At 42.5% G+C, this 15,410-nt stretch overlaps 1 protein-coding gene across 9 annotated transcripts in view; it reads left to right on the top strand.

The window, feature by feature from the left end:
- sorcs2 (sortilin-related VPS10 domain containing receptor 2) overlaps window positions 1-14,547 on the top strand; it is a 534,678-nt gene extending 520,131 nt beyond the window's left edge. For 3 of the 9 annotated variants that reach the window (XM_037111611.1, XM_037111619.1, XM_037111620.1), the window contains 6 exons: window positions 4,114-4,236; window positions 4,389-4,488; window positions 4,595-4,642; window positions 5,030-5,132; window positions 9,983-10,188; window positions 12,627-14,547. In XM_037111611.1, coding sequence (XP_036967506.1) covers window positions 4,114-4,236; window positions 4,389-4,488; window positions 4,595-4,642; window positions 5,030-5,132; window positions 9,983-10,188; window positions 12,627-12,691 — 645 coding nt within the window. In that variant the 3' untranslated portion in view covers window positions 12,692-14,547. Of the gene's footprint in view, window positions 1-4,113; window positions 4,237-4,388; window positions 4,489-4,594; window positions 4,643-5,029; window positions 5,133-9,982; window positions 10,279-12,626 lie in introns of all 9 variants that reach the window. The other 6 variants (XM_037111614.1, XM_037111615.1, XM_037111612.1 and 3 more) reach the window with 6 other exon arrangements.
- The last annotated feature ends 863 nt before the right edge of the window (window positions 14,548-15,410 follow it).

The raw sequence follows: 15,410 nt of genomic DNA, 5'->3' as shown, positions 1-15,410 counted from the left end.
GGAACAGGTCTGACTTACTGCCGGCAATGCAAACCAAACTCTTGCTCTGGTCGTACAGGGACTGTACAGCCCTTAACAGAGGGCCTCCAACCCCGTACTCCCGGAGCACCTCCCACAGAATGCCACAAGGGACACGGTCAAATGCTTTCTCCAAGTCCACAAAACACAGGTGGACTGGTTGGACAAACTCCCATGAACCCTCACGCACCCTGCGGAGGGTATAGAGCTGGTCCAGTGTTCCACGGCCCAGATGAAAACCGCATTGTTCCTCCTGAATCCGAGGTTCGACTATCGGCCGAATTCTCCTCTCCAGTACCCCGGAATAGACTTTCCCAGGGAGGCTGAGGAGTGTGATCCCCGATAGTTGGAACACACCCTCTGGTAACCCTTTTTGAACAGGGGGACCACCACCCCAGTCTGCCAGTCCAGAGGCACTGTCCCCGACTGCCATGCAATGCTGCAGAGACATGTCAACCAAGACAGCCCCACAACATCCAGAGACTTGAGGTACTCAGGGCGGATCTCATCCACCCCCGGTGCTTTGCCACCGAGGAGCTTCCCGACTACCTCAGTGACTTCGGCTTGGGTGATGAATGAGTCAACCTCTGAGTCCCCAGCCTCTGCTTCCTCTATGGAAGGCATGTCATTGGGATTGAGGAGATCCTCGAAGTATGCCTTCCACCCACCCGACAATGTCCCCAGTTGAGGTCAACAGCTCCCCACCTCCACTGTAAACAGTGTTGCTGGAGGACTGCTTCCCCCTCCTGAGGCGCCGGATGGTTTGCCAGAATTTCTTCGAGGCCAACTGATATTCCTCCTCCATGGCCTTCCCGAACTTTTCCCAGACCCAGGTTTTTGCTTCCATGAATGCCCGTGCTGCCGCTTGCCTGGCCTGCCGGTACCTGTCAGCTGCCTCAGGAGACCCCTGGGCAAACCAGGCTCGATAGGACTCCTTCTTCAACTTGACAGCATCCCTTACTTCCACCACCGGGTTCAGGGATCACAGCCACCGGAGACCTTACGGCCACAGCTCCGGACAGCCGCGACAACAATCGAAGTGGAGAACATGGTCCATTCGGACTCAATGTCCCCAGCCTCCCTCAGGATCTGGTCAAAGCTCTCCCGGAGGTGGAATTAAAGACCTCCCTGACAGAGGGTTCCGCCAGACATTCCCAGCAGACCTTCATAATATGTTTGGGTCTGCCAGGTCTGTCCAGCTTCCTCCCCTGCCAGCGGACCCGACTCACCACCATGTGGTGATCAGTTGACAGCTCAGACCCTCTCTTCACCTGAGTGTCCAAGACATACGGCCGGAGTTCAGATGACACGACCACAAAGTCGATCATTGACCTCCGGCCTAGGGCGTCCTGGTGCCACTTGGTTCCAAAGCCCAGACTGTGCGTGGAGGCGAGCCCGACTATCTCTAGCCGGTACTGCTCAACCTCCCGCACCAGCTCAGGCTCCCCCCAGCGAGGGGACATTCCATGTCCCCATGGCTCGAGTCACAGTCCCGGGGATTGGGTCGATGGGGCCCCCGCCCACGACCGCCACCCAAATCACACGGCACCTGAACCCTCCTGTGAGTGGTGAGCTCACTAAAGGGCAGGCCCATGAAGCTCCTTCAGGCTGAACCCGGCCGGGTCCCATGGGCAAAGACCAAGACACCAGGCGCTCGCCTGCAAGCCCAAACCCCAGGCCTGGCTCCAGGGTGGGGCCCCGGTGACGCCAATCCGGGCGACACAAACGTCCAGAATATTCTTTCTCTCAAAGACAACACAGCTTTTTGATTTGTAAAATTAAAAAAATGAAGCCAGACCATGAATTGAAATGCAAAGTCTATATTCTTTAAAAGAAAAAATGTCCTACTAAAATGCAATAGTCTCAAGCAGTAGGCTTAACGCATTGTATCCCTGCTAAGGAGCACATTCATGCACATAAAGCAAACCAACTTGATATGAAAGGAGGACACATTTTTATATGAAATGTATCCATCAAAGACACATAATACATGACTTACAGTGGTCTGATCCATGTCACTATTAGCATTAGTTACACTCACCTGTGAGAGAGAGACTGCAGAAATAGTGGAAACAGCAGGACATGGTTGTGTCGTAAATTGACTCTTTCAAAGCTCCTTCGCGGGTTGAGTTCACTGACTCAGAATACGCAGATACACAGATATACTTCACTGTCACTTAATGACTGATTGCTTTTTGTTCTGTTATTATTTATTATCAGGAACCCTGCACATTGCACATTTGCACAGGCACAATCATTATATATCGCACACGTCATTGACACACAGATACTTGTACTGTTTAAAGTATGTTTATCTTTATTCTAATAGTTTTTATTATATTTTCATTCAAATTGTTATTTTATTATTTCCAGTATCTTCTTATTGTTTCCATTTTTTGAGATTTACTCTTGAGCTGCTTCTTATATTCCTCTGTACAGCTGTGATATCTGTGAATTTCTCCCAAGGGGGATCAATAAAGGAGCATCTTATCTTAAGATGAATCGTCCCTTTCACAACTATAGGAGAGAGAAATAGGATATATCAGCAAATTTGTAAAACATCTAGTTCAAAGGCTATATGGATGAAGGTGACATAAATACCATTGAACAACATCTGCTTACAAAAACAAATAAGACCATAGTCACACGCAATCTTCCCATGACCTCCGAACAGTGGATTTGGCTTTTCATACATGTAGCAAACGAGAATTAGGCTGTCTCTCCAGTGGCGTAAGTAAAGGCGGTGCAACTGGTTCAGCTGCACTGGGGCCTAGATGCTGTCAGGGGCCCATGAAGGGAAAAAAAAAAAAAACAGCTGTCCAGAATTGCCACAGTGTTAATCTAACTGTGTCCATCGGCCCATTATTGATCGGCCCACTGGGAAATATCCCATTACTCATGATGGCCAGTCCTTCCTTGCAATAGCTGTTCTCTCGAGTGGCAGTGCGTGTCCAAGTGTGTGTGTGCGTGCCTGCAGTGCGCACAAGTGTGCTCTTGTGTTTAGGGTGGGGGTGGGGGGCACAAAAAAAATATTTGCACTGGGGCCTATCACCATGACGTTACGCTACTGTGTCTCTCACATACGACCTTAGTCTGCTATTTTATTTAGCTAACATTAGCTACAAACAGCTAACGTTAGTTTTGGATGGCTACAAAAGGAGCTTCCGTTAATTACATTGACAACATAATGTAGCGTCATAATACATTTCCCCAACAAAAACAACCTCTTTACCTGTCCAACTGAAACACCGCTAACATAGCGTCCGTGTTCAGGCCCTCTGACTCCTTTTGTTGTTGCTATCGCTGAAAAGCCACTCTGAAGTTGACTCTTGTTTCACTTGCTCTGTTTAACTTCATTTTTTTGAAGTGTGGCTGTAGTTTCTCTGCCATTTTTGTCATAAACAGTGAGCGATGGGCGGAGTCACTACAGGGTGGTCAGGTAAGGGCACATTGATTGAAAGGTAGTCTATCCGTACAAAATCTTTGGGCTGCTAAAATTGATTGGAGGACATTATTACTGCCCTGTTGCCTTTTTTTATTTTTATTTTTCTAATTATTTGATATTTTGGATTACTGTCTGGACATATAAAAAAATATACATATGTATGTGTCACAAATATGATGAAATGCTGCAGAATTTCCTACCCCAGCTTTAATGTAGGCATAATATATGAATTTATATTGTAATCTAATGTGACACATGTATGTGTCTGTCTGACAAATGAGCCCAATTGATTCTGCTTTGGTCCCTATCAATGCCTTAGAATGTTTGTGTCTTTAGATGCTAAGTGTTCCACTGTGGTCAACTTCACAGGCTATCTGTCTGGTATTTTGTGATGGAATAAGCAGGTAACATACAGTTGGTTGCCTATTTTAAACATGGGGTTATTGAGAGCAGTTTATGTGTTGCCGAACAAAAATTAAGAATTAATCAATTAAAAGAGGCAAAAAAGGATGTCATGTTGGGTGCCAATTCTGTGGTGGTTCATCACTACCAGTTGAATATGAGACACCATCATTTGATCCATTGTTAAAAAATAAAACTATTGATTAGTGAAGCTTTAAGATGTGACTGACCTAATCATCTGACTTCAGATCACAGGTGTCCCTCAGGAGTCCCTGGTGACAGTGGTGAAGCCAGGTCTCCCCACCACTGCTGATCTCTATGCTCTTCCTCTGGACAGCAAACCAGCCAAGAGGAGCATGCTCGCTGATAAGGTGCCTGCTCATGCAGAGAAATTGTTTGTTTACACACCACCTACCAGCCCACCCACCAATTTCCTGGAGTACAAAGAGGCACAGACACAGATTCACATTTTTCTTTCAAAACTGAGACTTTGTTCCTTATTTTAATATTTTCCTATCTGCAGCGTATTCCAGCTATCTTGCAGGCCTTCAATGACAACAATGTCAGCTTTGTGGTGCGAGGAGGTCTACGAGTGCTGGTGATGCTAGCTGACCCAAATGCAGGTACTGCATATCAAATATTTTTGCTTCCCATACAGTCTGCTTTTCAAAACAACATGTTTTTTAATGTTTCTTAATGATAATTCTATGTTATTGATTTATTTCCAAGGGCTAGGTCTAATTGCAAATGACCCAACAGCTACAGCAGCGGAGATTGGTGCGTTCATAAACCATAAGCCTACAGCATTCTGTATTGACACATCTAACCTAAATATTTTTTGACTCCTGCGCCTTTTCCTTTCTTGGTTTCCTAACAAACCCGAATCTTGTTGAGTTTAAATCTATACTTTTTATCTGTCTGATTATCCTTCACTGACTTTTACATGTCTTTGTTTTTTATGGAAAGGGGCTTTTTCAAAGGAAACTGTATTTTAGTTGAACGTTTTTGGAATATTATTCTACAGTTCTTTCCCTGGGCTTTGGCAGTTATGAACTCAAGATCTTTTTTTTTCTCAAGATACTTTTTTGATTTGTCCTTCCCAACAATCAAAAATATGTTCTGATTGCGCAAACACAAAGCTTTTGTATTGTGTCATCACTCCAGGCTACCACGGTGCTGCCGGGGGTCTGGGTGTTTGGGCTCTAGCAGTCATTTTCCTAATCAGCATAATCGCCACTGGCTCCTTCATCCTCTACAAGTTCAAAAGGTGAGGCAGTTATCTTAAAGTTCTATGACATGTCAATAACCACAGACAGATAAGACTGGAGTCAAGCAGCACTTCAGCAGTTAGTTTTTAGATTAGTTTCTTCAGACAGAATAAAACAAAAAGCATCTTTTAATTTCTAAGTCAGTATGCCAGAATTATTGGCAGCCTTTTGTGTTAATTTCTGATGTGACAGTGTTTTTTCTGACCTGTGATTTGATTTTCACGGCCCCAATTTTAAATGGCCCCAGACACTTGCTAACCAGAGTTGCTAAGCTGTCCTCTAAATCAGAGTTATGTGTATTATTCTCAAGCCTTTCATTTTTAAAGTCCATTCGCCCGCACCTACCTACTTCTTGGTCACTTTGGTGGAAACCCAAACATCGTCACATTCCCACACTCATCTAAAGGGAATTATCCTGTCCTGTCACAGTTAAGTAATGACTCAGGATGTGTAAGCAACACATAGACCCTACAGTAGGCAACTGGACTTGCTTCAATTTCTTAAAGACATTTCACCTCTCATCCAAGTGGCTTCTTCAGTTCTAACTAATTGGAGGGGAGTTGCAGGCTTTGAAACTCTGTGTGGGAGTGCCCTTACAGAGTTGTTAAGGACATGTGAGCTCTAAGTTTCAGTTTCGCAAGGGCCACTTCTCGGTTGTTGCCAATCAGCCTTCCTGTGGGTTGCTAGGGCTAGGTGAGTTTAGGTGTAAATGGTTGTTAAGCTGTCTAGGGAGGGAACTCAGTACTGCATTGAAGGTGGGGTGATGAATAATGTTGTAGGCCACCTCCTCTGTTAAAAGATGGTCAATCCAGTTTCACAGACATCTTTGTCAGAGAAGAATAATGGTTTTGAAGGAGAAGTAAAGGAATCCATCTATGTCAAACTAGAACAACCGTCCTGTTGAAAACTTAAGTTCCAGTTGCCTACGCTAAAGCACTTGACCTTGATGACTGAGAACTTTCATCAACATCTTACTCCGAATCCACAAAGTTAAAAGCAGAGTTTCAATCAATCAATGTCAGCTGTAGGACTATACAAATACTAATCCAGTGCACAACAATAAAAACATAGCTTGTAGGTAGTGGGCGATGTGGATACAATTTACTATCATGAAATGATGATTTTTGCAACTTGTCTGTGAATTTCTGGTGCAATCAGCAGCCTGTCAAATTTGATCATTATCAAGAGCAAACTAGAAAAAGCAGGAACACTACTGTTGTGTTTACACCTGCACGCCATAGATGTCGCTGTGGGGGGAGTAAGAATGAGAAGATGGGGAAGCTGGGGAGATAGAGAGAGTAGAAGAAGAGTGTGTATGTAACCAGAGCATGGCAGTCCTATTAAATCAATGTCCTGAATGATACACGTCTCCTCTGTGACCCAAACACAACAAATTGGTGACAAGGATGCCTGCTTCAGTACTGAGTCCGCCGCCTTTTCTTTCTCAAGCCGATGAACCGCTGATACCATTTGCAACTTGCCGAAAGTTCTTTGACAACTACATGCTAGTCATGAATGCTACAGGTAACACATGGCTGGAGATGAGACGCCGCGCTGTTTTACCACACTGCTTGAGGGACAGCAGCTGTTCTACACATTACTGGATCAGGGTACAATATTTGATGACGCTATGGCTGCGCTTGAAAAGCACTTCGTCCCTAAAGTTAATGTGTTGGCTTGCAGGCACACATTCAGACAGAGGATTCAGTGGATGGATGAAACCGCGAGTCAGTATGTTGCCGCTGTCAAAGCTTTAGCTGCGCAATGGAGAGTGAGTTGATACAAGATCAGCTAATTGCTAATGCCCCTCTCAGTGCTGTAAGAGACAAGTTGCTGGAGGAAGATCTCACCCTAGACAAAGCTCTGGACATCGCTTGCCAAGTGGAAGCAGCAGTTAAGAATGCTACACTACTGTCCTCTTCTGCTACTATGGTACCTGCTGCACCAGTACAGGCTGTTGAGGCAACACATGCACGTTTTTGGGGGAAAGGAGGAGCGCAACCAGCTCAAACCCACGAACACCCTTGCACCCTGTCTGCTGCTGAAAGGAAGTACTCCACAGTTGAAAAAGAGGCTCTTGCTTGTGTGTGGGCAGTTGAACGATGGAGGATATATGTATGGGGACGTAGATTCATACTCAGAACTAATCACCAAGCCCTTACCACTTAACTAAGTACCAAAGGCATGAACAGAGCTGGCATGAGAATCGCTCGTTGATCAGCCAGACTGATGTGTTTCCAGTATGACATGCAACACTGTCTGGGACATCAAAATGTCATGACAGACTGTCTCTCATGTGTTCCCCTTAAAGCCACTTTTACGGCTGCAGATCCTGAACAGGATTTAATCACAGAGATAGCTGAGATCTCTCCTCTCCTGACCGCCCTCCCATTTTCGGATTTCAAGGATGAATGTAAGGACTGTTCTGAACTTGCAACGCTGCAACAGGTCATCTTGGCAGGGTGGCCTAAAGTGAAAAGGTCTCTACCAGAGGAGATGAGACCTTACTTCCTCGTGCGCCATGAACTGGCTACAGAGGTCCCACTGATATTCAGAGGAACACGTCTGGTGGTTCCTAAATCTCTGCAGGAAAGGGTTGTGCATCTTGCCCACAAAGGACATCAGGGGATGGTTTGCACTAAACCACACCTGAGAGAGCTTTACTGGTGGCCATATATGGACAATATGGTCAACACAGTTCTGTCATCATGCCCAATCTGCCAGGCATGCAAACTGCCAGTGTTTCTCCTGCCCCACTACAACCAGTCAACCATTCCAACATGTGGCAATTGACATTGTGGGTCTGTTTGAACGTGGCAGCAGGTTTGCTATCACCCTTGTTGACTATTTCAGTAAATGGCCTGAGGTAGCGTTCACTCCCACTGCTACAACACCTACTGTCCTGGCATTCCTAACTTCTGTCTTTGCTTGTGAAGGGAACCCCTGTACTTTGACAACTGATAATGGGCCCCAGTTCACATCCTCTGCCTTTGCTGATTTCCTGACTGGATGTTGCATTAAGAACATTAAAACAAGTGTATAGCACCCTCAGTCAAACGGGTGTGTGGAACGCTTTAACAGAGTGTTAAAAGATTCTACTCAAACAGCACAGGCTTCCCAGCTACCCTGGAAGCCTGTAGTGACTGAAATGCTTCACAGCTACCGAGCTACACCCCATGCCACAACTGGAGAATCCCCTTTCCAGCTCCTCTGACGACGGCCATTGAGAACAAAACTGAACATCCTGCCCCCACCAAAGGACAATGGGCAGTACAGTTATGTCAAAGCTAAAGTTGCCCGTCAACAGGCCAGAAGCACACTTTAAACAAACAAAAAGAGAGGGGCTAAACCAACTAGCATCACTGTAGGAGCTACAGTCAGAGTGCACAAACCTTTTCGTGAGGGAAAGGGAGAGATGCAATACAACAAACCCCCGTCAGTGCAATGGCATACTGGTCTGAGCTCCTTCATCCTTAGTGATGGAAAAAGGTGGAATGCAGCATGCCTTTCACTTTGCCCAGAGAGCTCTACAGAAGCACGAGGGGCTGAAACAGCAGAGGAAAGCCTCAGTCCAGTACAAACTTCAGAGCAGTCTTCCCTGCGAAAGACAACCACCACAATGGACAAAAGACTGTGATGAAATTAGTGTCTAAAGAAAAAAAACATGAAAGTGAAGACACTGTCCTAACTAATGATTGAAATGTGTGGAAAACAAGTTTTGAAAATATGAGCTATGGTTCATACCGTGAATTGCATTTAATATGTTTGATATGTTCTTTTGTCTTATGAAAGAAACCTTATTTGCACTCTAATTCAAGTAATTTAAGTTAAACTGCAGTTACCATATTTTGCCATTATAGTACCATTTATTTTGCTTGACTAAAATAAGACCTATGTTTTATTTTGAGAATACAGCATTTACTAAATGTTATATTGATGACATTAATTCCTGTCAGACAAAGTCATATTGTGAGGTTAATGTACAAGTCACATGGTGGCTGTTGTTAAAGTTCTTGTTACTACATGCACTTAAAGTTGACTCAGTAAGGAATGGGTTTTGAGGAAAAGGGAAAATGTTGTGTTTGCACCTTCATTCATAGGTGCCACTGTGGGGGGAATAAGAATGAGGAGAGAGAAGCTGGGGAGATAGAATAGAAGAAGAGTGTATGTAACCAGAGCATGGCAATCCTGTTAAATAAAAGTCTTGAATTATACACGTCTCCTCTGTGACCCAAACACAACAACTACTAAAGCAGTCTGCATTAATATGAACAAATGAGGAATCTGTTGAACAAATTTGCTTTCAATTGTATGGAAAACTTGAATCCCTGCACCCTTCTTGAAGTAGTGGGACACATATGTTGATAAATCTGAAACCTCTTATGGGAAAAATTATGCGCCAAATTATGACTTGCTAAAACTAAAATTTAGTAGAGAGCATACCCCCGGTAAGGGCCACCAAACTCGTTTAATTCGATCAAGGCTAATCCATATCAAATTCAATAGCTCTGTATCACTCTAAATTTAACCCACCCTTAACTGTTTAACCATAATTTAAGATCACTAGATCTGGATCTTTTCATCAAGAGCTATACATTATTCACTAAGAAAATCTGGAAAATGACCAGTCTTGCAATGTTCAAGAAAGTGAGAAAAGAAATCTCACTCCTTTTATCCCAATGTATGAGATGTACCTTGTATAACTGCATGCTTTTTATTTCACATCAGTAACACACAAGCAGCACCTCATCGCATCCTGAGCACAGACATCCACCCAACAGTCACTTAAATTAAAACATGCAATATAAAAATAATAAAAAAAAATCTTACAGACCAACAAATCCCACAGTCCTTGGGTTAGGACTGAGGATGCCTATCCCCCGCTGTTTTTCAGGAAGCTTCCGGGAAGTCGCAACGTCTATGCCCAGATGCACAACGAGAAGGAACAGGAAATGACCAGCCCCGTCAATCACAGTGAGGACACCCAGCACATCATCCAGGGCGAGGAGTTCATCGATGACGACCTGGACTCTCAGACTTTAGGTAACGCAGGAGGTAGCCCTGCCTTCTGTTCCCTTATAAGGACTACCACTAACCACTGCTACTAAAAACCAAGCTACTAACACCAGCAGCTAACACACCAAGGTACTAGAAAACATTCCCCTTTTTCATCCTTATCGCTAGAAAAAATTTGAATATTTGTTCAGCTCTTTGGCTCTGAAATTAAAGGGATATTCCGGTGTAAGTTTAATCCATGTTCTAACACACCTTGACATCGAGTACGACCCCCCTTGAGAGATAAAGTTTGCGGACCGCTAGCTTACGTAGTTTTAGCATCCTCAGAAAGGACCGCACAACAACACACTGCAGTAAATGGATCCAAGTATAAATCGCCATCAAAAAGCCACAAATAATGCTCAGAACAGCACCAAACTTCAGCAACATTAGAAACAGGGTCCCAGCACATATTTCGAGGAATCAAACATTTGATATCGTTGCCGGCTTTGTCTGAAAAGATAAACAAATCTCACCACCCGAGAAGCCTCCTTGTTGTGGGGAAGCCCTGCGAGTCGATTACGCAGTGCAGTAGAGTCCCGCAGTAATGATATTCACTGAGCTGCGGAACTCTACTGCACTCGGTAATCGACAAACACGGCTTCCCCACAATGAGCCTGCAGCTGGAGAGGTGAGGTTTGTTCATCTTTTCCGACAAAGCCGGCAATGATATCAAATGTTTGATGCCTTGAAATATGTGCTGGGACCCTATTTGTGATGTTGCTGAAGTTTGGTGCTGTTCTGAGCATTCTCTGTGGCTTTTTGATGGCGATTTACACTTGGATCCATTTGCTGCAGTGTATTGTTGTTGTGCGGTCATTTCTGAGGATGCTAAAACTACGCAAGCTAGCGGTCCGCAAACTTTATCTCTTGAGGGAAGGTTGTACTCGGTGTCAAGGTGTGTTAGACTATGGATTAAATTTACACCGGAATATCCCTTTAATATTCAGTTTTTGTTTTTCTTTTCTTTTGCCCCAGAGGTTGGTCAGTAGGTGCTTTATGGTCATAGCCTGCATTTGAAAGCACATCCAAATCATGTCATAGCCATATCTTGTTACGGTGCGATAGCAACATGAAGGAAACAGAAATAGACATGTCACTTAATGGAGTTAAATTATGTTTAGATTAACTGCACTTACAATGTGTGTAGTGTATGTCAGTCCATTCAGACAGCTGACAATTGTAGTTATGAAATATGATACAATACTAGTTGATATATTGATGGTATTTTGTGATATGATATGGTTTGATGTGATGTGATGTGATGTGATGTGATGTGATGTGATGTGATGTGATGTGATGTGATAATGGCAATGAAGTCCTTGTTGTCTGGGATGTATTGGAAGGCTTACAGGGTTGTTTTAATGTAGATATTAGTTTACCATAATTGGTATCATCATGAAGGAGTAAGAATTTATTTATTCTCATTTATTGAGAATGAGATCATTTGGTCTATGTTGTTGTAATTAAAGTCCAAATGGTGGGGTTAATTTTATATAGAGTGAGTGGTCATGGGGGGGTTGTCTTCATCATGACTGTAAGGGAGCATTACTCTCTTATCAACCACTACATCACTGAATGTGACCAACATTGGTTATTTTGCATGGATGTCCTGCTAATATAAACAGTACATGTATCCTGTGGAGATTTTTGGTGGGCAGACCGTCGTGTTGTGTGAATCAATTAACAAATCTGGCAAAATACTCATGAAATACAGCTTGTTTAAGCCTCAAACTGGGATGCTCTACTTTCCCCTCTTGCATGCTTTTCCACATGAAGGGCTTAAGTTAGCAATAATACAACATAAGCAATGCCCAGTTAGACTATCAAAATAAAACTTGCTGACCAATAGTTAAATTAAATTAAAATAATATGACTTAAGGACTTTTATCACGCCCTCAAACAGTCACCCAATGGTTAGGTTTAGGCTACTTGGTCAGTTTCAGAAAAAGATTATGTTTAGAAAATCTTGTATAATTGACTTATTTGGCCTTGAACTGTCATTCAACCAGAACTACCTGAGATGATAAGAAAGAAGCTACTCTGATCGAACATTAACAGTGCACCTAAAACTTGTGAGAGGGTCCCATATAGACTTAACCTGAAAAATAACTGAGGTTTAAAATTACCATAAGAAATACTCATTGCAGTACAAGTATTCAAGTAAATGTATTTAGTTACTTTTCTTCATTGATGTATACCAAGTGCCATGCTGATTTTGCAGTAGTGGCCACAGTCAGCATTGTAGGTCACATGAGGCTGCAAGTGGAAGGAGGTGCATTTCACATATTTGTTTGGCCTTAAGGATAAATAGTACCAGTTTCAGAAAACTCTTCGGGTTACCTCTAACTGCAGTGAACCACAGCGTGTCAAGCTCTGGGCTTTTCTTTTAGCATTGCTTAATTGCTGTCCTTTTTCCTGTTTCCTCTTGTTGTCAGGCAACCATTCGGGTGTGGTCCTGAGCATCAACTCCAGAGAACTGCACAGCTACCTGACCAGCTGATGGCTGCCACGGCAATGCTAATGAGCTAGCCTAGCCAGCTAACGAGCACAGAGACTGTACTCTGCCCTCCTCGCAAGCCCTCATCCCTCTTCACTTCTCACACCAGGCCTGGAGAACTGCACTGACACCCAGTGAAGATGGAAGTCATGATGAAATCACACCAAGGACATTCATCTGTGTTTTTTGAAAAAGAAAACTCTGTGTGTACATTGTCTGTCACTCATGGACACTCAGACTCAGCCAGCATGATTCACTGCACTGGTTTCCAGTAATATTGACAGTCAGAGAGGGCTGAACCATCTCACTGATCACAGGCACTGAGAGTAGTGGCCAAAAATCAAGGACATGAAATCCCTTTTTCCTGTTTGATTCTCCCTTTGTTTCACACAATGACTGGACACCCTCTCTCTTAACAGGCAATAATATTCTCACAATGATTTGATCGGCTCTTGTGAATGTGCGTATGATGAGTACACATGCAAACACAGGAGGGCAATGTTGCACTTTCTTAAGTTCACAGGTGGAATTTAAGAAAGGTTGGAGAGCTTCATTACAATATACTGTATCTTCATTTTCATAAATCCCACCACATTCACATCTTTCTATTCTTGCTTATGACTCACACATTTACAGAAGTTTGTTGAGCGGTGTTCAAAATCAGCACCACCTTTTGTAGGAGCTCATCGTCTGTCCCATGGTGCCTATAACAGCAGATGATGATCTGCTCAGAGACATGACTTGGTGTCATTTTTCATTATTTCTAATAACAGTCTGCCCACTGTTCTTCCCTACACGCTCTGGGTCAAAGCTCAAAGCAAACTTCTTCCCTGGAGACAAAGGTCGCTATCATGGAGGGAAGGTGTAGTTGATATATTTTGCCGTTTCAGCCTATATTAGGCATAGCCCACGGTGGAATCATGTCTCCTTAAAGGTGTAGTTTGTTGTATGTAAATGTGTAAATATGAACAATTTCCGCTTTGTACATATTCCCTTTGACATATGTTTGAATGTTTTACACTACTACCAAAATACCCAGCTTTTTTTTTTTTTTTTTTTTTTTAAGTGGCCCCTTCACTGAGTTTTTTGAATTTGAAAAATTCTCACTGTTTCCAGTTTTCCCAACACCCACTGCCTGCCTAACATATATCAATTTTTCGTAACTTTCGGTGTCATCGTAGTAAAATGATTTTTCATTAACTGGAAATTATTTCATAATATTATAAAGATACTCACAAGTACACAGTGAAGACTATGTATATGGATATTTTTGATACACTACTTGTAGGTTTTTGTCATTTTTCTCAGTACATTTAAACACTGGTTATTGATTCTGTTGCCTATTTTGCTGAAGTCTTTCTGTTAATTTTTACTGCACTTGTAATGATGTAAGCAGTGCTGTCGACACGTACACTACAGCAACTGAACAAGTCTACAGAATCTGAATCGATTGGTCTCTGGATGTAAGGGCTTTTCAGTGTACCAATGCTACTATTGTCATCAAGATTGCTTGTATTTGATACAAGCAGCCCGCAGTCAGTTGTTCTGATTTACATCCAAATTCATCCTTTGTACATATTCTGCTAATGCTCAACTTAGTTTTCTAGTGATGTGTCGTCATTGTATCATAGTCCTCTTCAACAAAGGGGAAAGTGGGATTGTGATTTTCCAACATAATACTAAAGGAGTTTCACATCTGATGGCACAGTTCATGTAATTTTGACACCATTTTTCTTTTCCGGTTACTGTTGGTTTGTTTGATCTATTGATTTTGTTATTAAAAAACAATTATGTGTCCTCATCAGGGAACGTAGTGAACGAAACCTGCATCCTGGAATAAATCACTCCCATAACTTCTATGTCTGTTGGTTTTATCTGATTGGTTTACATGCTGTCAACTTCTGCTAGCAGAAGAGGAAACATCCGAGAGAAAATCTAAGAGTGCTTTTTGAAGACTGTAAAAATTTAGCTGGAGCTATACATAATCCAAATGTGTGACCTCATTCATTAATTTCAAATGTTCACCTTTTTGTTAATGCATAAAGTAATTATATCTCTCAGATTCTGACCACACATTTTTTTTAATCTCAATGTTAGTGAGCAGTTTTTGGCAAAAAAAAAAATGATAAAATGCATACCTCTGAAAAGCTCAATTTTGCAAGAAAAGACTTCTGACTGAGAAGAATGATGGAACAACTGAAACCATGTTTCAATACTATAAGTAGGTCAAATTCAGAAATTTTAAATTAAATTTTAACTGAGAAAGCATTTTTGCATTTTTGTATTTACAAATAACCATGTTTCAACACTATGATTAGGTCAAATTCATACATTTTGAGCAAAATCTAAGCTGACAAAGCATTTTTGGCTTGAATACAGCTTAATCTGCTCTAACTACCTAAAACACACTCCCAGCGCTCTGAATCGCTTCATTTGGCAAGAAAAGATGTCTGACTGAAATGAATGATGAAACAAGTGAAACCATGTTTAAAGACTATGTTTTGGTCAAATTCATACATTTTGAGCAAAATCTAAGCTGAGAAAGCATTTTTGGCTTGAATCCAGCTTCATCTGCTCTAACTGCCTAAAACAAGCTCCCAGCGCTCTGAATTGCTTGATTTGGCAATAAAAGACGTCTGACTGAAATGAATAATGGAACAAGTGAAACCATGTTTAAAGACTATGTTTTGGTCAAATTCATACATTTTGAGCAAAATCTAAG

Source organism: Acanthopagrus latus, chromosome 10 (assembly GCF_904848185.1).
Source record: "Acanthopagrus latus isolate v.2019 chromosome 10, fAcaLat1.1, whole genome shotgun sequence".
In the NCBI taxonomy this organism is placed as follows: domain Eukaryota; kingdom Metazoa; phylum Chordata; class Actinopteri; order Spariformes; family Sparidae; genus Acanthopagrus; species Acanthopagrus latus.
This window is presented reverse-complemented; position numbering and strand designations above follow the sequence as displayed.